Source organism: Mirounga leonina, unplaced genomic scaffold (genome assembly GCF_011800145.1).
Source record: "Mirounga leonina isolate KUSES-001 unplaced genomic scaffold, KU_Mleo_1.0 Mir_97, whole genome shotgun sequence".
Classification (NCBI taxonomy): Eukaryota; Metazoa; Chordata; class Mammalia; order Carnivora; family Phocidae; genus Mirounga; species Mirounga leonina.
Genome location: NW_023270889.1, coordinates 4,624,775 through 4,649,285, shown reverse-complemented (window position 1 = coordinate 4,649,285; position 24,511 = coordinate 4,624,775). Strand labels below are relative to the sequence as shown.

The 24,511-nt window shown below is 38.6% G+C and overlaps 1 protein-coding gene across 9 annotated transcripts in view; it reads left to right on the top strand.

Annotated features, from left to right (window-relative positions):
* Positions 1–24,511, top strand: part of LOC118006539 (disabled homolog 2) — a 49,362-nt gene that overhangs the window by 7,120 nt on the left and 17,731 nt on the right. For 3 of the 9 annotated variants that reach the window (XM_034999236.1, XM_034999234.1, XM_034999232.1), the window contains exons 1-5: positions 1,750–2,933; positions 20,437–20,623; positions 21,618–21,757; positions 22,446–22,544; positions 24,174–24,305. In XM_034999236.1, coding sequence (XP_034855127.1) covers positions 2,904–2,933; positions 20,437–20,623; positions 21,618–21,757; positions 22,446–22,544; positions 24,174–24,305 — 588 coding nt within the window. In that variant the 5' untranslated portion in view covers positions 1,750–2,903. Of the gene's footprint in view, positions 1–1,749; positions 7,184–8,072; positions 10,071–17,279; positions 17,392–20,436; positions 20,624–21,617; positions 21,758–22,445; positions 22,545–24,173; positions 24,306–24,511 lie in introns of those variants that run through there. The other 6 variants (XM_034999241.1, XM_034999237.1, XM_034999233.1 and 3 more) reach the window with 5 other exon arrangements.

The following is a 24,511-nucleotide window of genomic DNA, read 5'->3' as shown; positions in this document are numbered from 1 at the left end:
TCCATATTGGATATAGCTGCCCTCCTTGTTCTAAACATTTCACACAATTGACCTCACTTATTTTCCATATTTTAAGTGTCCTATTAGGGGTCCAAACCTGTTTTGATCTTCTATGATATGCAATGCAGATGCTAAAGCGCTTTCCATTATCATTTAGTTGTCATATGCTCCAACACCTGTCAGAGGGCTAGCAAGGTTATAAGAAGAATGCTGAGCCAGTCTGGCTTTGGGGCACAATGTTAATCCAGATGGGAAACATACAACTGACCTCTAGATCAGAGGATCAGAAGTGGGAATGGTATGCTTCTGAGTAGTTGCTCAAATATTTGTCCTTTAAAAGAAAGTCTCAGCTGTGCTTTAATTACATTAACACTGGGTGGTAGTGGTGGTATTTTTTGTTTTTGTGTTTGGGTTTTTTTCTTTTAAACCTTTGCTTCTAAAGGTAAACATCGTAAGTGCAATCCCACTTTTGAAGTAGAAAACAAATATATAACTGATCCAATAGGTTCTTCCATCCACAGCTGGTTGATAATAAGGAGATTTAATATTGATTTCTGCTTGGACCAAGGTTCAGCTATAACTGAAGCTTTTCAGAAACATCATATTGGCAATTGACAAACAACTGAAAAGCTGATTTTATTCAATGTTGAAGCTGTCTTTGGAAGGGTCTCTTGTTACATAGATGCTTGTTTAACTGCCTGTTAACTTGTTCTTTGGGATTTCTGATTTATTCAGCTTGTCTAAAATTCTCAATGACGAAAGTTGGCTGTAATGGAAAGTTGGATGATAATATTGACCTGGCACCTGCTAGCAGGCACGTAAATGCCAACCATCACTGCCTATAAGAAATTTAGAGAAAATGGCATCTACTCAACTAACATAAGGTTTTATTATAATGAAGTGGTGTGGGTAGGGTCCAGAAAAGGACACCAGTGTGATAATGGACTTAGCTTTTAAAAGACTGGTGGAAGTCAGATAGAAGAAAAATGCATCCTTAGGCAGAAACATATAAGCAAATTATGCAGGTGCACGTGCAAAGATACAGACTGGCCAGTTTGACCAAGAGAAAGTACAGATGGCAGAGAGGGAAGACACGGATTTGGAAAGGAGAGATGGATTGCCCTGAGACTTGGATATAAGGACAAGAACTTTAATCTGTATTTGTTATGCAGTAGATCTCTTTGTTAAATCAGGAAAACAAAATTCTGACTCAGATAAATTCTCCTAGCTCTATTGGCAGGATGAATTTGAGCAGAGACCGTTTAACAGTTGAAGAAAAACCTGTATTCCATGACAAATCAGCAACGTAGAGAAAAGATTTGCCTAAGCCAATATTACAGAGCAAATGGAAAATATGTGTTACCCCTAATGCTGTAAGTGCACTACTCTTTACCAAACTATGTGGGTATCAAAAAGTAGGACCTGACCTCAAAATTTCATTGAGCTGGGGAAAGAGTTCTATATGAATCAGAGGGCAACAATAGGTCGTGGCAAGAGTAGAAAAATGGTAGGCTGGTGAGAGGTCAGTGAAGACTCCCCTAAGGCAACACACCTTGAGTGGACTTTGAATGACGGGAAGGAATTCACGTAGGCGAAAGCAGTAAGTATTACAGCCTAGGGTCGCGACACAAGAAGGCACAGTGTGTGTGTGTGTGTGTGTCCAGGGCAAATGGAAAAGATTAGCCTCTCTAGGGAAAGGGTTTCTCTCTCTCTCTCTCTCTCTAAATATACATAGATAGGCAGATAGATAGATAGATAGATAGATAGATAGATAGATAGATAGACCTGATTAATATAAAATCAGGAAGGCCATCAAGTCTGATAGGGCACTCCCACAAGAATTCAACCATAGAAGTAGGTCAGTTACAACTAGTTTCTTACAACTCAGATTCTCATTGGACCTTTTTGAAAAGGTGAAGGAAAAATTCTCCCACAAAGTTTCTTTACTTCAAGTATTCTAAATATCTTAAAAAGTACTTATGTTATGTGTACAGAAAATACCAAAATAACACTGTAATATGAGTTGGTGAATCATGAAGGACAAGATACATGATACAAGAAAGTATCACTTTTTTGAAAACAGGAACTTGGGGTGGCGATGAGGCAAGATTAGGGAGGAATACTAAAAATAATTTTTAAAAATTTTTGGTGGAGAGAGAGGTGTGGACATAAAGGATAGTTCTAGAAAATAGAGGGTCACAGGTTTGCCAGATTCGGTAGACATGTGAACAGTCTATGATAAAATCTTAGTTTTATGCTAAACTACAGACAGTACTGTTATTGATCTTTTAGACATATCCATGTACCAAAAACATTCTGTAGTTCTGTTTCCAGATAGCATATAGAGATACAAATGTGCAGCTTTGTAACAATGGAGGCAACCCTGTTCTGTTTTAGGATCTGGACTCTTTATACTTCATGCAGCCAACACTTGTTTAAAGGCTTCCTATTTGCAGTGATAATAAAGTCCAATTTTTTAAAGACTGACATTAACCAGGTGCTATTGGATACTCCCTTTCTAATGCTCTTGTAAGTAGGCCATGTCACTTAAATACCAATGCCATCTTGGGGAGTGGCCCTGGTTACATTTTCATAATATTGCTTCATTAAAATCTGTGATTCAGTAGTTTTGCCTGATCTGAAAGTGGCACCATTGTACTCAGAAGATCTGATAAGTAAGAGTGCCACAGAACGTGTTTGGTTCTAGAATACCGAGGTTCATGTCATCTCTGAATTGCTTGCCCTTCTGAAGCGATAAAACTGCGAACGCCAAGTGAGCATAGCATTTCTTTCTGGTGTTTATGATATAACGTTGATTCAGAAATTTGGAAAACTTTTCAGGAATCATCATTGACGTTCTTTAATAACCGAATGTATCACAAGATGCTCTTCCAGATCGTACTATGGTTATAGAAGACTCCCAAACATTGAACGTAAATATCCTTCATCTAATTAGTGATTTAAGTAAATGTCATAATTTTAAAACTGTCTGTTGAAGAGGGTAATTAAGGCCTTAAGACAAAATTTGCATCTTTTCATGGTTGATAAAAATAAGAAAGCAATTAATATAGGATTCCTTGAAGTAGTACTAATTTTGCTCTTATTAAACATTATTAATGGCAATGAGGCTTTCTACCCTAATCAGAAACATTTCCTCTAAACAACTTCGCACCGATTGTGACTATTACGTGCTTGTTCTCTCTCCCCTGCCTGTGTCATAAGCCCCTTGAGAACAGAGGCCATCTCTTTCTGCACTGTATATATAGCATAGCACGGCACTTGGCACACCGTAGGTGTTCAAGAACCAGTAACCAGATGGCCCAGTGAATGAGTGACAAGCTGCTCTCGTTTGCAACATTGACTGTAATTTATTATAGAGTGGGCAAAATGGGAAGCTTCAGTTCACCTTATCATCCATTGATATAAGTAAAACAGTTGTGAGTCCTTTTTTTTAAGGTTATTTATAATCAGTAACACCCATATGTTCCTCTAGTTTATATCTGCTCAGGGCCTGAGAAAGGCAGGCAAGCTGTTACTGAAACTCTCCAGATGGTGTGGTCTTTTCAAGTCCTTGGGTTAACTTCTACCAATGGAGTATTCATCATAGCTCATACATCGATCTAACCCGATGGGTATAATCACCTGGCTAGTAATTATCGTAGTGGTGGATAGTTTTCAACCTGATACTTCACCCAAGGACAGCTTCTTATTCTCCTTCTCTTTCTTTTTTTTAAAGTTGCCACTAAACTGTTTCCTTAAAAAAAACTAATAAAAATGGAAGAAATAAATGAAAACTTCGGCTCAAGCACTGGATAATTAAGGTTATCCCTTTGACTTAACACAATTTCTGCCAAAATCAAAAGAAACCTGGTTTTTTTTTAATTAGCATAATGCCACTGTAATATGGGTAAGGATGTGATATCCATTAGGCTTTTTAAATGCCTAAATTGGGTTGCCAATTCATTAGTGTTCCACAGACCCCATTGGGTCCAAGGAAAACAGCCTAAAAACCAACAACAGACCATACACTGACCAAGTTTTAAAAAACCAGCATTAAAGATTTTTTTCGAATCCTAGTGACCATTTGATCTAAACTTACTGTTCATTTTTTAATATATCAGGAGTTTTTCTCAATAACTTTGGAGAGGCAAGTATCAATGAATGATGAATGATGTCCAAGTCAATAGTTCAAAGTTTACAGTGAGCAGCATTCTATATGTTTTAGACGTGTGCGTGTTCACTTTGTGAGTTCTCTTAGCTTTTGAGTTTAATTTCACATGACTGAATTCTAAAGCACCCTCATGATTCTATCTCTAGCCCAAGGTAGACTGTAGATTTACCTACATTTTAAATATTGCTATCTGGCAAATTAGCTTGTCTCTAAGGAACTTAATTTAAAAAATGCAGAAAGGCACATGTCACCCTAATATCACTATTCTAAATGCATAAAAAGCAGAAATCTCTCCCCCTGCTCGTTCCCTTCTTAACCAGCATTTCCTTGGTACTGACCTTCCTAGTCTTTCAAGTTATATGGAGAACGTATATAAAATGGGGAAATGCTATATATCTTGCTTCAAACAAGGAGCTATAATGATGTGGACTATTTTAGTCGGTAGCTGCCTTTTATAAAGGATATTCCTTTAGGTGGTCATATTTCAAAATACCAATTCACTTACATCAGCTTTTAGAAAACTCACATTATGGAAATTCTGTGTTTAGGGTAAAATGGATCTTAGAATGAAGGTTATAAGACATAATGGCCTTTGATTTTTTTTTTTTAAGCCACCTTTGGAACACTTGGTTTTTTGAAGTTTGAGGGTCACCGGGCATCATAGTTTCACAAGATTAGATAACCTTGGATCTGACATTTGAGATTGTTAGACCTTAACCTTTCAATTAAAAGGCTTTGTTTCCAAAAGATTAGCCAAGTATTTAAATGAAAAACCCAGCAGTGTTGAATCACTCCGAGTGGCAAGTTCATGCAATGATCATACTACAAAGCGATGTGACTCTTTGATGCCATGGTCCATACCCAGATTTGTCACCACCCCAGCCTCCACACCATTGCTCAAAACCTCAAAGTCTGCCCAGTACCGTCTAGACAAAATGTACCTCTGAAAATTCACTCTAATCCAGTTTGACCCAACTTTCCACCTTTTCCCCTCGTATCACCCAGCAAGGTCCTGTATTCTAGCCAAGCTGACATAAATATCCTTTACTCACTGCTATCAATTCCTCTTTCCTGAAAGTGTTTTCTGGCTAATTCACATTCGTCCAATCTGAAGAACTGAGTTTAATTCTCTCTTTTTGCTTGTATAATTCTTTAAAAAGGAGTTAAGAGCGTATGTATTAGACCTGTGGGATTTTTAGTGGGTTGGTTGACTTTTGTACTTCACCTTCTCTCCCGTCAGGTAGGGATGATGATACTTCCCCCAGAGAATTAAATGAGAGAGGTTTAGCATCATACATCACACATCACACCTGGCATATAATAAACATCCAATAAATTTAACTCATAAAAATATGGTATTCCTTCTGTGTTCCTAAGAAACCTGTTTAAGCCATCACCAACCCTGTACTTTCAATCCACTCTGCTCTCTTTTTATCCAGGACATATATCACCTTCTGAAAGACTGTAATCCCTTTATGTGTTTCCCTGCTAGAGGGCAAACCCTACATAGGAATAGATCTTTATTTTGCTCACTGACAAGCTCTAGAAGAGTGCCTGGCACATGCTAGGGACATAGATTTGTTACATGAATTAGCTTGCATTCGGGGGTAAACTTCATTTTCAATCTCTAAATTACAGTGGTTTTGAACAGAGATTAATCACCAAACCCCATATGCTCTGAATAAAATAAGAAGAAGAAGGAGAAGAAATTTTCAAAAAAGCTGTCAGTATTCAAAAGCCTTCTTAATCTTCTAATAGCATGATTTCAGGGCAAAATCTAGGGTAGCCAATGACTTCCCCTTTGTGTAGTCACTCTGGCTAGGCACGGTGTGAGATAGATGACAGGCTTTTCAGAGTCAAAAGGAAAGGCATTTGTTTTTACCTTTTTAAAAAAGGGACTTTCTTAGATGAAGGTGCAAATGTAGAATGGAACTTAGGGAAGGGAACCTCAACACTGAAGAGATTGACCCTCAGAAATTTCAATCGCATCCACTTCTGATAGCCCTAAAAGTAGAACTTTACTTATGTTAGTGGGACTAAGAAAATTTAGTCCCTTGGTGTTGTTTCTCTTACTATTTTCTTTGGTGGATTCATTATCTGCATGTTTCTATAGTTCGTTAACGAGTGCATCCTAGTTTAAAAAACAAAACAAAAACGTTACAACTATAAACATTCCTAATTTCAGACTTTGCTGCACTAGAAGGCATCTGTGGGGTGTAGAAGGGCTTGATCATTAGTTTTTTTGAGGATTTGTTTTAACCTCCTTGTCTACAATATTGAGTCTTTTTAATAAAGATTGGATTAGGAACTTAATAGTGGCTTTCAAAGAAGACTTGTCTTTGCACAGGGCTATAGAGTTCAGCTGAGGAAATGAATGATCTAATTACATTCTCTGATGCTAAAAATGCCTACTATTCTAAGACCAGAAAATAGCAGATGCCACCATGAATCTGTCCAAAGCTTCTAGGACCGGCTTGAGTTACATTTATTTAATGACTATAATAGGGATAATAAAGAGAGGCTACACATGGAGCACCAATCTAATCACTTATATCCATCCCACGGTTGCCGTAGTATTTAAGTGTCAATTACTTAGCAGGCACAGAATTTTGCAACAGGTCATTACTAGTTCAGAGACTAGACGAGATTGCTCTAAAAGCTAATGGAACATGTTGCTTAAATACTACATTTCTTATGAACCAGGGAAACTTCCTTTACAGTGAGTCATTGATGTTGACATTCCTGTGTAGGCTAACCAGAAGCCTTTTTGTAGTTCAATAAAAATAGGAATATCTCATAATGGACTGGGAGGTCTCGGTGAAAGCCCAGCAAAGTGGCGTGTGATAAGCAATCGTTGCTGCTAGTTCATCTTATGCTAGAACTATAGACGCAAGTAGCACGCCCATGTTTTATCATCTTAAAAAATGCCAAATACAGATGGTGTGCATTTAAGAGGCCTGGGAGAAGGAAGAATTCTCATTCCATCTGCTCATTCTGGGAAAGTCTCCTGTGGTAAGTCAGATTTTTGTGTGTTTTTTTTTTACCAACTTCTTGCTTTAAAAAAAAGGTTTAAAGGATCCTTGGGTCTCTGAGTGCTAGGCAGGTATATGAGTAATAACTTAATGCAAAGGAAAAACACTTGACACAATGTCTAGTCAAAGCTCTGATAAATTGAAAACAGAATATACTTCAGAAGTTTTTAGCATAACTATTAGATAGTAGTAATCTCGCTCTTAACTTAAATCATATTCATTTAACATGGCAGGAGTAGAGGGTTAACCAGCATTAGATTCACACGGAAGCTATCTGCAGCTGGAAATGATTTTGAATAACACATTTTAAAGGACACAGAGATAGATCCAATAAATGAGTCTTTATAGTCTAGAAAACCAGAAAAACTAGATTGTCCTAGTATATAAATTTATCATCTCAAATAAGTTAAGCCCCTTTGGGGAAGTAGCAATTCCTTTGGCACTATATGAATTGATGACTTGTTTAGTTAATTTATTTATTGCCTTTTAAAATATCCAAACTGAGTTGTTTATCAGGCTAGCAGTAGAGGTTTATAAGAAACAGCATATTACATTGACTATTACTTCACATAAATATAAAGTTAAGACACTAATTACTTCTTCAATCTTGTATTTTAATATAATAACTAGATCAATAGTATCTAGAATAGTAACTAGATCAAATAATAACTAGATCAAAAGTGAAACAAACAAAATCATACTGTGTTTGGGGAAAAAATAGCACTTTTCTAAGGTTCCTCGAAGTCAGGGGTTAATGCCACCTCAGGAGCTTATCTTAAAAAGAAAAAAAAAAAGTAAATGAAATATTCAAGACTCAAGCGTTTGGAAATGTTGTCTAATGACATAACCAGGATAACTTTCTTAGGTATCCTGTTTTTATGCAGCAAATCAAAACAACTTGATTTTTTGTCCCTTCCCCCAGCCCTGTAATGATTTAAATGTCAGAAAAGATGATGTAAGAAAGCAACCCAGTAGAATATGTAAGCTAGAAAATCTTCAAAGTCACTTTTTAATTCCTAGAGTAAACTTTTCTTTAAATCTGTAGATTAAGGTGATATTCGAGGTCTTTTCCTTGTGTTCTTTGATTACTATAACTAAGGAAGAAGATGAGTAAGTTGTGTCTTCATTTTGTAAGTACACTTAGTTCTCTGAAACACCACCATCCATTTTAATCTTATTGGTGGAAGTCACTTCAATGACTTGCCAAAGGTAGTATGGAAATTGACTGTCTGAAGCCTTCTTGGATTGGGAACATTGTTTAATGTTTGGGACCACATAGGGGTGGCTTTTTCCCGAAGGTTCTAGTAGATACAAGACTCTTTGAATTACTTTTCCAAACTTGCTGACTGTGCTTCATGATTCCTAAGGTAGATATCTAGCTGCTTTTGTGGAAGGGAGGTGATGACTTACATGATTCTAACAGGCATAATTTTGGTTACATTTACTTAGATTTATAGAGTTCATGAAACAAAACCTGTCTCACGTGCTTAGACTTTATAAGCAAAAGTCTGACATTAAGCGGTAGGCTTTCTAATTGCAATTGGAACTTCCTATGCTCATCTATCTGTGCTGCGCAAAGACCTTATGCAGATATTTCAATACAGTGGGATCATTTATTGTTTGATGTAGTTCCTTCAACTGTGCAGCAGCTAAAATCCCAAATCTGCCTCCTTTAGCATGGGTTAATGTACTACCTTAAAATGCACTTATTTATTAGCACTACTTACTTGGTCCAATACCATTTCCGAAAAGATGAAAGAATAATGACAGAGTGCGAACTTTAGCTCGACGGTACGTGTGCATTTTTGCCGTCTTGTGCTTACTCTTTAGCAGCTTCTTGGAGTATTTGTAGATATACACAGTTTCCAAGCAGGTAGTCTAGCTATTTCAGGACCTTTTTTGGATCCTGCCACCTAAATTTTCCACACTTGGGTAGTTTTAGTATATCACCTCAAGAAGCGAGAAAACAAGTTGGCAGATTCACCTTTCTCCTTGTCTACCAGAAACTGAAGTTACCTAGGGATTTCTTATCTGTTAACCTATCTAATTTGGTCAGCAACCAAGAAATAAGCAAATGAGCCTGTATTCTTATTTCTCCCAGAAGAGTTCCCTGGCCTTTTAGATAGCATTCTGGAACTTTGTAAACTTCAGTGCGGTAGAGCACTGGTATCCAGAGGGGAGAGGGCTGGTTATCAGGTTGCTGGTACTATGCAGACCTGAAATTTGACAAATAAATAGAAAGTCTCTTTTTATTTTGTAATTGACTCTTTTTGTCTTCATCTTATTTAAAAGCAACCAAGTCTTTTCTAAGGGAAATCAGCTAAGTTATGAAGAACCACCCATAAAATGGTAATTGATATATCAAGCACACAGATAACAAAAAGTAGTTTTAAAAACATATATATTCTTAACCATGGAGGTTAGCAAGGCCACCATCATTCTTAGAGATGAAGCGCAAATGCCCTGTCAGAGGTGGATATCTGGCCCAACTAGAAAAGATCCTATCAGACGTGGAAATGTGAGCCAATGGCAGGTTTCTCGTGGAAGGTTAATGCCAACTCTAAGGGTGTGTTGGACCCTAAAACAAAGGACATATTCTCCTGGAAAGGCCACCTAGAACCCAGAGATAACATATTAGGGTAAGATAACTTAAACTGATGTTGTGTTGTGTCTACATAGCTATATGAACTTTTTTTCATAGTTTTGTCTATGTACAGACACAGAAAAAGAAGTCCCGCCTGTCCATATACAATTATGACACACACCACGGTTTGACTCTTCTGTGCTGATGGTACAAGGCAGCTGGATTCTCGTTCCTTTAAGCTCTTCAAAACACAGCTTGTCTCTGAAACATGAGTTGTGGAAAGGTACAGAAACACTCAAACACTGGCTTTGAGGATTATATAAATGTGGGCCTCTGCCTGAAAAGGAAAACCACATTGGGATTTAATATAATTCAGCCAGGCTATTAAAGAAGAAACCGAATATCAGGCAATGTTTCTTGCCTTGGAAGAGGAAAAGTTTAAGATTACCTGCTTGCTTTTAAAGTGCTCTGCTGTAGTAGATCATAAAATAATTCTACTAGAGTCCGTGGCTCTTCATTCTTACTGATGTTTAAAATGCAGATGGTTCTAAATAACATGCCTTCTTTAGCTCTTCTAACGTCCACGTAGACTTTCAAGATGACTATTAAAACGGTACTAGAGTAGAAAGTGGACTGTGTTTAACGATTAGGATTTATATGCGTAAGTATCATAGGTGAAGGGCTCAAATGAAAAAAAAAAACTATTGTATCCTGATGTCCACATGCTAGATATGCTGTACACCCATTTTGACTTAATTCAGGATTATTTCATATGGGAACAAGAAAGCACAACTTGATGTGTGTTCTAGGACACAAACTAAGATTCATTTCTATGGTTTATTTTAAAATTGGCTTTCATTTCGGTAGCTAACCTAACTCGGCAAGACTAGACTTGAAAAAAATGAAATACTTGCTGGTCAGTTTGGGTAAGTATACGTATATGTGAGGGAAGACTGTTGAAAAAGGTATGAATAGTGTCAGTGTATTGGCCTAGGAATCAAATGGTACAATGACAGTCCTTTTCCCTCACCCCAGTTCATTAGCTTTTGGGCTACTTTTTTCCTGCAAGGGTCAAGCATAATACCTGTTATACATTTAAATGCCAAATTCAAAGTAAAAATCATATGTTTACTGTGTTTTTGTACCAGTTGCATAATGCTTCTCCTCAAATCACTGCCCCAAAGGCTCTGAAATAGAAAATTTCTAGAGGCTTCCATGTTAGCAGTGGTATTTTTTTTATATTTAAAACCCTAAAATTGTTCATGCAAGTTGTTCGTTCTTTAGAATACCCTCTTCCCTTGGCTTTAGGATGAGAGGAAAGCAGACTGAAATATAGTATCCTACTTTCCCATTTAATAGTACACAACTGAGTTCTTCTAAATTCAAATTTTAAAGCTGATTTATTCCATTTGCCCATTCCAATTATCTATCAACACTTCAGCTTTTAAAAATCTTATTCCTTCCACATGTTTTTTCAGCATACTTTCTGGTTACTATCACTTCATAACTTAAAATAGCAAACTCCACAACGGTCCCTTTCTGTCACTGTCACTTCAGCATGGTGTCCCCAGCCTTATGACAGCCCCTTGGTGCAGGCTACTGTGCCACCACCAAAACATGCCAGGTTTTCTCCACTGAAGCAAGCCCTTGGTGTGGAAGTATCTTCTTGGCTGGGTTAGGTGGGAACCCTGACATTTCAGCCCAGGTCTTTAGTGTAGACTACTCACTGAATACGCATTCCTCAGCCATAAAGAGTTTTCCCTTCATCCCTACCCCCAAACACACACATCTGCCCCATGTTGACCACTTTGGTCCATTGGCCATTTCCCAAAAATGTCTTGGCTTGCTCTACAGATTGGCCCACCATATTGCCAGCTACCTTTGAGCCTAAAGCCCAAGGTGTATGGCCCCCACAAAAAGCCATATTATTCTCTCTCCCAGAACAATGAATTCCAAATAGATTTTCCTCAGAATGAATGGGAATCACTCATGGCTTCTTCCATAGGTGACTTGATAGCTCTCTAATAGAAAAAGCAACAGCTAATAAGGTGGTTCAAGTTGGTACTTAATATTATAAACTTGACTCAAGGATGCAGTCATTACCTTGCCCATCTCTCTCCCCCACATGGCTCCTGAGGTGTAAGTACAAATGAGACAAGAGCAGATAAGGAAACAAATACCACATTGTTAGGGGAACCAGGGCCCAGGCATCCCCAAATGCGGCGCTCTGATAAATGCAGGCTGAAGCACAATGTACACTAGACCAGAAATCTCCCATTCTCTTTTCCATGTCAAGTTGTGTCTGCTGCATTGCCCTGCCCAGCTCACTTGAGATATACAGAGCACACGTAACATAGCTAGTTGAGCCATGTCCAGATGGTTACTGGGGCCAAGGGCACCATGGTAGAGTATAACCCAAATGATCCAATGCCAGCAATGTAAAACAATGGCAGAAACATGATTTTCAAATCTCTGAACTTTCAATGTCACTTCCTTCCCTTTGTAGAAGTGAGTTAAAGGATAAAGTCAGATTCCCGTTTTTCCTCTGTGTTCGGTCTAAGCTAGAGGAGGTGATGCTCAAGAACTGGGGTGGAAGGATTGCCTGGGATGTTACAGTTGAGATAGGTATACTCTCTAATGTCAATTAACGCAATTCCAAGCCTCGTTTGTCCATGTGCACAAGAATTCCACATGGTCAAAAGACCACAGGGATATTCCAACGCTATAGTCTTTTTTAGAGTTGAAGAAGTGTAAAGAAGGGTCTAGACTCAGCGCTCTGTGCATGTCTTTGTTCATGCCAGCATACTAACTTGTACCCAGCTTTCCCAAGAGGCAAGAGCATACTTTGATTATGAATTCACACTTTCTTCTTTTTCTGACTCTAAAGACTTAAGTACTCTAACTGAATAGTCATTGTACTGAAACAACTGAGTAATATGATTGTAAAATTGAGCGTAAACTTAATACTTCAGTTCAACTTGTGAACAATTTCAGACATTCCTAGTGAACAGCTTGCATTGCCCAGTCTAGAGAATGGACCCTCATCTGGATAGCATTAAGCTCTCTTTTAAAGCTTAAGCTCTCCCAAACGCTATTTATTATGATGACTATTTTTTAGGCTCCAGTAGGAGATATTCCTAATAACTTATTTTAAAAACAAAATGGGTGTGGTGCATACAAAAATTAAGAGAGGGCATAATGAGTCAAAAATATTGAAAGTTGCCAACGCAAGAAGTCAAACTTCCTGTCATGCTTAAAAAAAAAAAGGAAAAGAAAAGGCCACACACTGAACGGTAGAGAATGTACTAAAATGAATTTGAATTCTTTGATCTGTGAGCTGCAACTCAAGCCTAGCCAAAAGTTTCTTCCAAGCAGCCAAATCAACATTAATAAGCCAGTTTCACCAAAAAGGACTCCAGCTTCCTAGGTAAAAGAAGAATCCAGTGACAATGTGTGATTAGATCACATAAAGTCCTTTTTCTGTTTTGGTTCAGAAAACATCTATAAAATTAAATTCTGCTAGGCTATCTTCCTGTTCTGTGCTTGCTCTGTCTACTACATGGAACGTACTCTTGGTTCAGTCTGTACATAATGGGTTTAGCACAGTCTTCTTAAAAAATGGTTTTTAAAAAGTGACACATATAATCTCTAGGAAGAGGACAGTAGAGCCTCATGTTAGGATCTAGATTTCTCTTGACACCAGCTCCATCCCAACCAGCTGTTTAATGATAGACAAGTTACACATTCTTTCTTGCCCTCAGTTTCCTAATCTTTAGTAATGAAAGGGTGTGACTGATGATTCCCTAGGTTTCTTCCAGCTCAAAGTCTAACCACTTGGTATTTCTTTAAGGGGACAAAGGGTCATCATGGAAGTAGATGGTTGGAACTCAGACTTGTTGGTACATTAGAATTACCTGGGAATCTTTAAGATATATTGGAGTCTGTGTCTCTTGCTCCAGAGATTGGGATCTAATCGATCTGCGTGTAGCATGGACATCTTTTTAGGAGCTCTCCAGTAAAAAATTCCCCGGGTGATATGAGGTAGACCCTCTAAACTGCCAATGGTAATGATGTAGGCTTGGATTTGACTCAGAGTCTCTGGGTGGCTCGGAGTAGATTCAGAAGCCAGAGTTGAATAGGAGGGGCTCTACCACTGGCAAACACTCTCACTTTTTCACCTGGGCCTTATTGGTTAAAGCACTACATCCTTCTCTGTGTGTCCTTGCTAGCTGTTTACTTGTTGGTCCTCGTTGTTCTGAAATTGTTTAAACAATTGCTGTGGAAAAGCAATGTTGGATGCAACATAAGACCACACAGGACACAGCGTGTGAGACACAGCTTTGATTTCATCACAGCCACCTTTCATTGAGCACTTTCTGTACAGTAGGCTGTGAGGCTTCTGGTAACAACTCTGCAAACTGTATTCCCATTTTACATACGTGACTATTAGATAAGTTGCCTTGAGGTGCAGAGCTAGGAAATGGCAAAAGTGTGTAAGACCCGCCCAAGCCTCAACCCTTAGCAGTTCTGCTGTTCTACGTCTACCTAAAATTAACTGTTTGGGGCACTCTTGGTCTGACTTGGTTCCAAAGACAGGGAAAAGCTTCTCGGTTCAGTCCTTTAGGTCCTAGAGCATGCTTTCCAAGGGTTCATAGCAATGAAGAACGCTCTCTGTCAATGCATAACTGGTGTAGATCTCCTTGACTCAGGCGTGTTTTGTTCCTGAGGCCCCCACCTTTTCTTTTAAGTGCTGACACTTACAAGAAAATCTCCTAAGGATTCCTTTTCAGGGTGCATTAACATGGTCTCATTTCCCCAATTAAACAGGTTGCAAAAATCTTCCTGTCTGTTGCACTGGGCCTTTGCTGAATAGAGTAAGCCTTCCCTAAAAGCATAAGATTCCAAACAGTTTAGAGGAGAAAGGCTTTACACCAAGTATCAGAAAGTTTAATTTCGCTGTATCATTTCTGGCAACATCCCTTATTCTCAAAAGGTTACTTGGGAAATAGTGGTGAAGGCAGCTTGCTGCCCTCTTGGACTCCGACATCTGCCTTAGAGGTTAATATTTCACGTGTCCTAATGCAGTACCTCAACTGAGACAGACATAAAGTTCCAAAGGACAAGGGAACATATTTTCTGACAAGTACAAAGTACTGGACACTCTAGCAAAGATGTTTATGTTGCTTTGTTCATGACTCTTCTTATCACTCTTTCCTGTGTCCATTTTATGTGACTCTTTCTGAAAAGTTAACTGGTATGTTCAAGTCAGTGGGATGAGGACTTTAAAAGCAGCTTAGAAAACATAGGTTAGAATCAGTGTGATTTTTTTCAAAAAGATAAGAGCCACCAGCTTCTATAGGAGACAAGGGAACGCAGATCATGTTTAATTTTGAGCCTAACGACTTATTAATGATTGATTTGATTTTGTCTTACTGAGTCCCTTAACTTACTCATAAAATAGACCCATTTTATTTCACAGAGCTGTCAAGGTAAGTGTTTCAAGGGCTTGGTAGGTAAAGTGTTTGTCCCCTCCTCCTTAGCATAATAACAGATTCTCTACCATTTGTGGAATGGGGCTACCATTAAGTAAGTCCTTAAGTTATTCCTTTTACCAGCATTTTGAGACTGACCAAGCAAATTTCTCTCTGCTGTGTATAATAAGGGTAGGAAGATTGCCTGGGAGAGAGGGGGGACACATGTGTCAGGATATTGTTGAGAACCCTGGAATCATTAAATACTAGCACTGCTGATACCCACACAATCCTACTGAAGGAAAGGGTGCCAGCAAGAATAAGGAGGTGCCAGCCAAACTTCTCCCTATACACATTAATCCCTATACTTGGTATATTCCAGGTTCTAAATACTAGATGTCTTGCATGAATCCACTTTAAGGGCTAAACAAACTAGCAGATTTTTTTTTTTCTTGTGCAAGGGATATACTTGTCATAAGATGACTCAAGCAGTCTTCTGGTATACATTTCTCAGAACCTTCTCAGAAACTGAAAAAAAGATGTTGCAAGCTCCAAAATCTCTTCTAGTCATCTGATTCTTGTGCCATGGAAAGGGAAAGTTCCTGCATTCTTTCAGGGAGGTTTGTGTTAAGTCCAGAATCCAAGTTATGTATCTGTGCTCAAAGGGGAGCTAATTTTCTTGACTTAGCAAAGTTTCTTTCCCAACTTGTTGTTCTATATTAGGCCTTAAGAAAGAGTCAAGAATCTACAATAGCTTCAGAGCTTCCTCTCTTTCCAGCTGTGCCTTTTTATTCCTCTCCTTGAGTTTCTGACACAGGAAACAGCCCACCACTAGGAAGAAGAACCAGCTAGGTTTAGATGGGGAGCTGTTTATGTGACCCTTTGAATATGTTTTTGAGCTTTAATTTGTAATCCCTGCTTTATGAAAACACCCCTTTCATGTGTTCCCTGATTAATTTTGTGGTTTTTGGTCAGGAGAGTTAATGTGACTAAACCCAAGGAATAAGAAGGCTTTCTGGATGTCCTACATCCACTTCTCCCGCCTTATGAACACCTTTTACCTTACTAGAACTTTAAAACAGAACACAGAGATTAATGCAATCTAGATAATTTTTTTTAAAAAACTGCCCCTAATTTGGGAAAGTAATCAAAGAAAATAATAGGGCACCTTTTGGCCCCCAGATCCCTTTTCCAGGTCCAAACCCTTTCCAAAAACAATTTATTATAAAACCTGCTGAAGGTTTTATGAGAACAATGGATAATTCTGTAACACTGTTAGAAGAATTATGCATTTGAGCTTTTACATGTTTAAGTTGATTATTCTCTACAGAGGAACCTGAGTCTAGAAGCTAGACTTCCTCCATCTACTGTATGTCAGATGGTAGCTTGGACATTTGGAAAGTCTGTGATGGGGAAGATTTGCTCTTTTAACCTTGGGAGAAAGGTAAATGTTTATCAGTCTGGTATATGGGATACTGGAAGAATGCTTTTACTAAAATCTTTCAAAAAACCTCTTTAACATTTCTTTATAAAGGAGTTTATCTCTGAGTCTTGGGGCTTTTGAGGAGAGTCTACTCTCTGATCATTTCAGAGAACAAGGATACGTTTTAAATGGCATGGCCTGCAGTGCAGACCTACCTTTGGTTGTTGCAACCTGATATAGATGTGCATTTTCTTCAGGGAATTCATGCTAAAGAAACATTTTCTCTCTATTATTTTTTTTTTTCTTCCTTGCCCCTTATAACTGCTCATTCCTAAACAGTGGAAGGATATAATTAAGGGATACCAAATACCTTTAAAACAATTCCAATGGCATAGTTGAAAAGGTAAAGAGTCAAAAAGCAAATAATGCTCTGAAAGAAATGAAAAACTTGAGGTTGCTATACAAAAGTGAAAGGAAAGAAGATTGAAGATAAGAAGGGGCAGAATATTTAAGAATCTCACAAACAAAACAAAAAACATCTAAATCTTTGTCCTAACTCAAGGGAAACCACCACAAGACCAAGCAGGAAAGCTTCAATGTTATTCTAAAATTTAGAAGAACTTCATCATTAAAAAAAAGAATCCAGATCATTCCAATACAGAAAACGCAAGCCATGGACGGGAGCATCGAGTTTGTTATGGGAGCAAAAGGTAGGGAGGGAAAAGGCTCATGAAAGGGGATAGGTGTCTGATGCATACAGCCAAATAACCCCAAAAGGCTGACCAGTAAAGTAATTGGATTTGGTCAGGACACCCATCAGCAGTTGTAGTTGAGTTTCTGAGAGTAGTGTTGAGATGAACAAGTCCTTTGAGAGGAAGGGAATATGAAAAAGGAGAGGGTAGCAGACTGTCAAGTTTAAATGTTTAATCGTGAAATGATCATGAGATGATGATTAGAGGGTTATAGGGAAGTGTTTTCCTTATTTCTGAGATGAGATCTGAGCAACTTATAAAGGAGAGGGCCCAGTGGAGAGAAGGTGAGGATGCAGGAGGATGCATGTCCTTGTATCTCCTTAGGTCAGAGCTTAGTGTCACCTCCTGATGTTGTTAACATGGGCAAATATCCTCTAAAATTGGAATAAATTCTCTGAAATTAAGAAAATAATTATTAGCTTACTGAAATTGGAAGTGTGGCTATGACTAGGAGATTTATCGTGTCACCAGGAAACAAATCTTGGGAACCACTGAAATCAATCAAGGCAGGGCACCTGGGTGGCTCAGTTGGTTAAGCGACTGCCTTCGGCTCAGGTCATGATCCTGGAGTCCCGGGATCGAGTCCCGCTTCGGGCTCCCTGCTCGGCAGGGAGTCTGCTTCTCCCTCTGACCCTCCTCCCTCTCATGCTCTCTGTCTCAAATAAATAAATAAAATCTTAAAAAAAAAAAAAATCAGTCAAGGCATACAAAATAGAGGTGTTGTATTAGTGTCCTAGGGTGGCCATAACAAATCACCAAAAACTAGTCGACTTCAAACACAGAAACCTATTCTCTCTCAGTCTTGAGGTCAGAAGCCCAAAATCAAGATGTCAATAGTGTTTGTTCCTTCTGGAGGCTCTGAAGGAGAACCTGTTCTGTGCTTCTCTCCCAGCTTCTGGTGGACATTTGCAATCCTTGGCATTCCCGGTTTGTAGATATGTCAAACCAGTTTTCACTTGTGTATTCACATTACCTTCTCCTTTGTGTGGCTCTTTGTCTCAAATCTCCCTTTGCCCTTCTTTTATAAGGACATCTGTTATAGGATTTAGGACCCTCCCAAACCCAGGATGACCCCAACTCAAGATCCTTAATGACAATTACAAAAACCTTTTTCCCAAATAAGGCCACATTCAAAGGTTCAAGGTTTAGAATTTTGGACATATATTTTTAAGGGTGACTATATGTGTGTAATAGAGCATCTCTGTAGCTAGTATGAGGTTTCTCAGAGGAGATCCATCAGTGTAACACGTGAGAAACTCTGGCTTGGGGCCAGACAGCCTGGGTTAGACCAGGTTTTACCACTTAGCAGCTGTATAATTTAAAACCCCTGTGCCTTGGCTTTCCCTCTGAAAAACTGAAATAATACTATATCATAATACTCGTGGGGTTACTCTGAATTTTTTGTAGTTAAAACACATAAAAGGCTACTAGCACCTGGCACCCAACTAAATCTTGAGTAAATAGGGCTTTGAGTCCTCTGCTGCATAAGACTTTCACCTGTAAAGAGACTGCCTACCAGTCAGGTGTCTTTGAGCACAATTAACTACTAAATCTCCAAATTAAATAATTCAGATAATATTAATCACACATAGATTTCTGTATATATGTGTTTTTCAAGACTATTAAGACTATAAAGACCATTTAAAGACTCACGGGGGCAGATATAAAGTATGCAACTTGAGGAAAGCATGTTGACATTTACGAAGCCAGGAAGGGGCAATGTAAGCTGACAGAAGCAAAAAATGTTAAGACTTACTTTTTACACTTTACATATCTAGATAATAACATACATTTCCATGTGGCAGACTTGATCCTTGGATTTAAAAAGCTCAAATAGGGAGCCTGGGTGGCTCAGTCGATTAAGCATATGCCTTCGGCTCAGGTCATGATCTCAGGGTCCTAGGATCAAGCCCCACATCGGGCTCCCTGCTCAGTGGGGAGTCTGCTTGTCCCTCTCCCTCTGCCACCCCCCCCACACTTGTACTCTCTCTCTCTCTCTTAAATAAATAAATAAAATCTTAAAAAAATAAAAAGTTCAAATAAATGGGTGCTTTAAAAAGAGAATTAAGAGAGTTTTTTGGGGTGGAAGGAGTATGCCAGTCCATGGGTGGTCTTAACAGGTTTATAAAACTATGAATGCCTGCTTCCCTCTGGTCTTCAGTCCATGTAGACAGTTAACGCTCTCTCAGAAGCTGTGTAGAAACTTTGACTCCTGGGAGGTGAAAGAACATTTTTGAAACATTAGTTCACTTCTGTGTGCTTACAGTGACTCTAAGTTTTTCCCTTTTTACCTGCCATGATACATAAGGGAGTCTTATGAGAACACATGGCACCACTGCCTTGAGGAGAATAATACTCAATAATAGCCTAAAAGTATTTCCACTCAGTGAATTGCACCACAGACATCCCATAAACTCATTCTTCCCCTGATACCTGTAAATGTTAATGTCAAAAATCGTTGTCCTGTATAGGGCTTAGATAGCCCTGGAAATCATATGCAGAATCACAACATGTCAAAAATATATATTTGTCAATGGGAATAAGATAAAATTTTTAACTCTATTCTTGACATTGCCTTTACAATTAAATGAATTTTTGAAGCAGAATTTATAATGTCCAATTTCAGATGCCAATCACGATCATCTCAGACTCAGCATCCAATGTATTTGTATTTTGCTAGGAAATCTTATTTTTGTATCCGTGACATGTTTTGATCCCTACCTTTAACACTAGATTTTTATGCCACAATTCCAATACAAACTACTTAGGTAGGTAATCATTAAATGTTACCAGATATCAATTCTTAAAGAAAAACCTCGTAAACACCCTCTTTCCCTTTTGGAAACTACAGAGGAAACAGTCCTACCCGCTCCTCTTCAGAGTTCAGTCCAATAGGGGAGAAATAACAAAATTAGTCTGCAAATCACGAGTCGCAAGCCTAGTAGCATACCGTCTGGGTCTGCTGTGTTACGATCTCATGATGCCTCTAAACTCTGCCCACAGGTGTCTGTCGTAGGTTATGTTCATTTGAGACCTCGGGGATCGCCTGGTGTCACTCCGTGTCTGCTGGTGCTGGAGTTCGCTGTCTGCCTTCTTGTCATGTCTAACGAAGTAGAGACAAGCACAACTAACGGGCAGCCTGACCCACAGGCTGCACCGAAAGCACCATCAAAGAAGGAAAAAAAGAAAGGTATGGAGACATCCTCTGGAGGCCACTGAGGGGAGCGAGTGTTGCTTACCTGTGAAGAAATGTGAGGTTTGAGGTGAACGAAGTAAGAGCTGGCCCTTGCCTCACTTCAGCCTCAGCCAACTCTCAAGTTCTCCTCAACAGGGAAGTTGGACTTTGGTAGAGATTAGCTTGCTCCACTTATAATAAGACATGTCTCTGAATCCTGTGATTGCACCAACTGGATCCCACTGGGAAGCGTTCACGGTAGCTTGTTTAGTTGATAAACACCACTCTCAATTATTAGATGATTATCTTTCAGTAAACCTGTTTACCACTTTGCTTTACTGAAGTAGCTGTTTTTCAAAAACTGACCTCTTTATTTTACTAGACCTTGTTCTCCTGACCTGAAGTACCACTAGAAAGTGCCAGAGTCCTTAATCATTCATAGTTTGAGACTATGCCGTGGCTTGCCTGCCTTTTACTATTCTACTTTAGCTATGGAAGGAGATGACTGCAGTCTTTTTAAGGAAAGCAAAAGAGATTATAAAGATGAGATAAGTATCTTAATGATTTTCAAAGGAATTTATTCATAATTTTCTTCTGCCTTATTGGCAGTTTAAAATGTTAGTAAAGAGTGTAGTAGTTTATTTTTCTTTCATCAAAAAAAGCACTATCCTCCTTATTTTCTCTTAAAAATATTTTTTAAATTATGGTGAAGAATATCCCCAAATCCCACCTCACACAGGCCCATAAGTTTCCCATAATTCAGTCCATTTTGCACCTTTAAGAGTTCATTTTCTCTCCACCCCAACACCATATACAGTATTACAGAATACAATTTTACTCAGAGGAAGTAAGAATAAAGATAGAATATTGCATATTTGAGCAACTGTAATATAACCAATATGTATACTACTCAGATTTGGAGATTCTGGAACGTATTTGGTCATACCTGGGGATGATATTTAAAGACATTTATAAATTTTATCCTATTTTTCTTTTTTTCCCCCCTCAGGCTCTGAAAAGACAGATGAGTATCTTTTGGCCAGATTCAAAGGTGATGGTGTAAAATACAAGGCCAAGCTAATTGGCATTGATGATGTGCCCGACGCAAGAGGGGATAAAATGAGCCAAGATTCTATGATGAAACTAAAGGTCAGAAGGGAAAGCATGCTTTGTCTCTATCTCAAGCAAATATCCAACAGCGGGAATTATATTAGAAGCTTATGTTTACCTTTATCTCCATTATTTGAAAGAAAAACTTTTCTAATCACATAATTGATCCAGCGATACCTCATTTTCTGAGTCTTGAGTTTGTTTGCACATTGTGAATGCTGTTCTAGAGACTGGGCTTAATCATGTAGTGCAGGACCGTAGATGCCTTTTCTTTTGGGCACATCAAGTTTTAGATCCTGGAAGTATTCAGGTAAAATTCAGGTCTCTATTTGGAACCTGTAGCAATTTCGTGTTAGCCCTTTGGGCTTTTTAAAAATTTTTAAACTCTAGTACTGTCACTATGTGAAACTAATTAAATAAATAAAAATTGTTAAGTAAGACCAGATCTAGAAGGAACATCTTTGAAGATCTTAACCAGTCTTGTCTCTACCAAGGACTATTCTGACACCAACAGAATTAGAATGACTTGTCCAAGTTCACACAGCTAATTCATGATGTCCTGGCTCGATGTCTTCTATTTCATTCTGCCATCTATTATGAAAGGTGCCTAATCCTTTTGTAGATGGTAAACCAAGCTGAAAATAAAGCTATCTTTTAAATGTTTTAGTATCAAAAGCATCATAGGGTAATTTTAACTGGATTTTTCTTGTTTTCCCAATCTCATCAGGGAATGGCGGCAGCTGGTCGGTCTCAGGGACAACACAAACAAAGGATCTGGGTCAACATTTCCCTTTCTGGGATAAAAATAATTGATGAGAAAACTGGGGTAAGAATTCACTTTCACTGACACCTTTCTGACCACCTGAGTCTAACAAACAATTTGACATAAATCTCAGCTCCTGTTTTCCTTTTCAAAAGTCTATAGGAAAAAAATAGTATATATTACTTCTCCAGAAGTAATAGGCATGAAAACAGATAGGGTAGGAGGTGAGGAGTCAAGATACTTTATTGAAATTTATTTTCTGTAATGGATGTGAACCTCCAGTCTATAAACAGAGATGTGCTATAAATACCACTTCAGTATTTTTTTGGACTCCAGGTAAACAGAACAAGATTAACCCTAACCCCTGGTTTCTGATGCTGCCATAGATCTATGCCTGGATCTCATTAATAGATTAGCTACATGCAAACTTACTGGCTAACCTGAAGCTAGAATATTACCTTTGACACGTCTATCTTTTCTTTCTTCTCTCTTTTCCCTTCCTCTTCACCCTACAGATATAACCTTGCTCATTTTTTGTGGTTGCTGTTATTCTGCATAGGAACAGTCTTACTTATTTTGTTTATTTTTTTGTAACCTTATCAAAAGACGATCCGATCATACTTCAGGTTCCTGGAACTTTATTTTCTCTACTCAACATTGTAAGATTCATTTACTTAAGATGTTGTTTGTAGCTCATTTTCCCTGCTGTCAAATACTCTGTTGTCTCGAGGTACTGTGGGGAGACCTCCAGTTATTATCCATGCTTTCCTAGAGATGGCCATTATCTATTATGCAAAATCCAGTGGTCACATAGAGAGCCCTGGAACCCTGGCACCTGCTCATTCACCTTGCTGGTCCTCATCCACTGCTGTTTCCATTTTCCCTCATCTCTCAAGTCTTATTTTCCCAAGCCTATCAGAGAATGGTGGCAAGTTTCCTTAAAGCGTTCTCTTGTTCCCCAAATCTTCAAAGATACCCAATATAAACTTTCCAGTGGCATTAGGCATTTGGAAACAAAAACCAAGACACATTATGACCACCTACAAATATCCCTAAAGAGTTGAGCCCTGCCATGTGCTTGAAAGGATCAAGAGAAAGGGAAGAGGGGGAAGAGAGGAGAAGGCACTACTGAAACCCCTGCCCCATGTAACTCCTCAATAGTGGTGTGAACATGGGAAATACTGGATGCCAGCATTTGGTAACTTCCAGAATGTTCTGTGGATAATTGTTCCGATAGTACTTAGGATGGTTTTCTGACCACTCAGAGCCATTGTCAAAGGATCCCCGTGAACACTGTTCTAGCTTAGTTATGCTTTTCACCTGAGTCTGACTTTTAGTTGGGAAAGTCGACCCACTTGGATGGTTTAGCAGTGTAATACCCCATCTTAGCTTTAGAAATTCTTGGTCTCCTGATCCTCAATCCTTTCTTGCTATGTGGTGTCACATCTTTGGGATGAAGACAATCAAGTATCAATATTCTAACAAGTATTTTTCGCACTTCTGTTTTCTACTCTTTGTTCCTTCTGGGGCCCTTACTAGCAAGGATAAATGTAGCTCTAAACCAGAGGCAGTAATTTCTTCCTTCAAATGTTTTGGCCTTTTCATATATGCCTAGGTATCTGAGGTTTCCTTGTGCTACCACACAGATTCTAGGTTTTATCAATAAGTCATTTTTTTATGTTTCTTTTTCAGGTAATAGAGCATGAACATCCAGTAAATAAGATTTCTTTCATTGCCCGTGATGTGACAGACAACCGGGCATTTGGCTATGTGTGTGGAGGAGAAGGCCAGCATCAGTTTTTTGCCATAAAAACAGGGCAACAGGTATGCTTCAAGCCTTGAGGTATACCTGGAGGGGGACTTAGGTCAATGTTATTTTAGAACAATAGTGAATTATTCCCCCAAATCCTGAAGGGACTTGGAAAATTATCACGGTCCTTCTTGTTTTGTTAAATACTTATTTACTCTGTTGCCCTTTATGTATCTGGTGGTGGTGGTGGGGGGTGGTGATCCTCCATAAACCAGGGGAG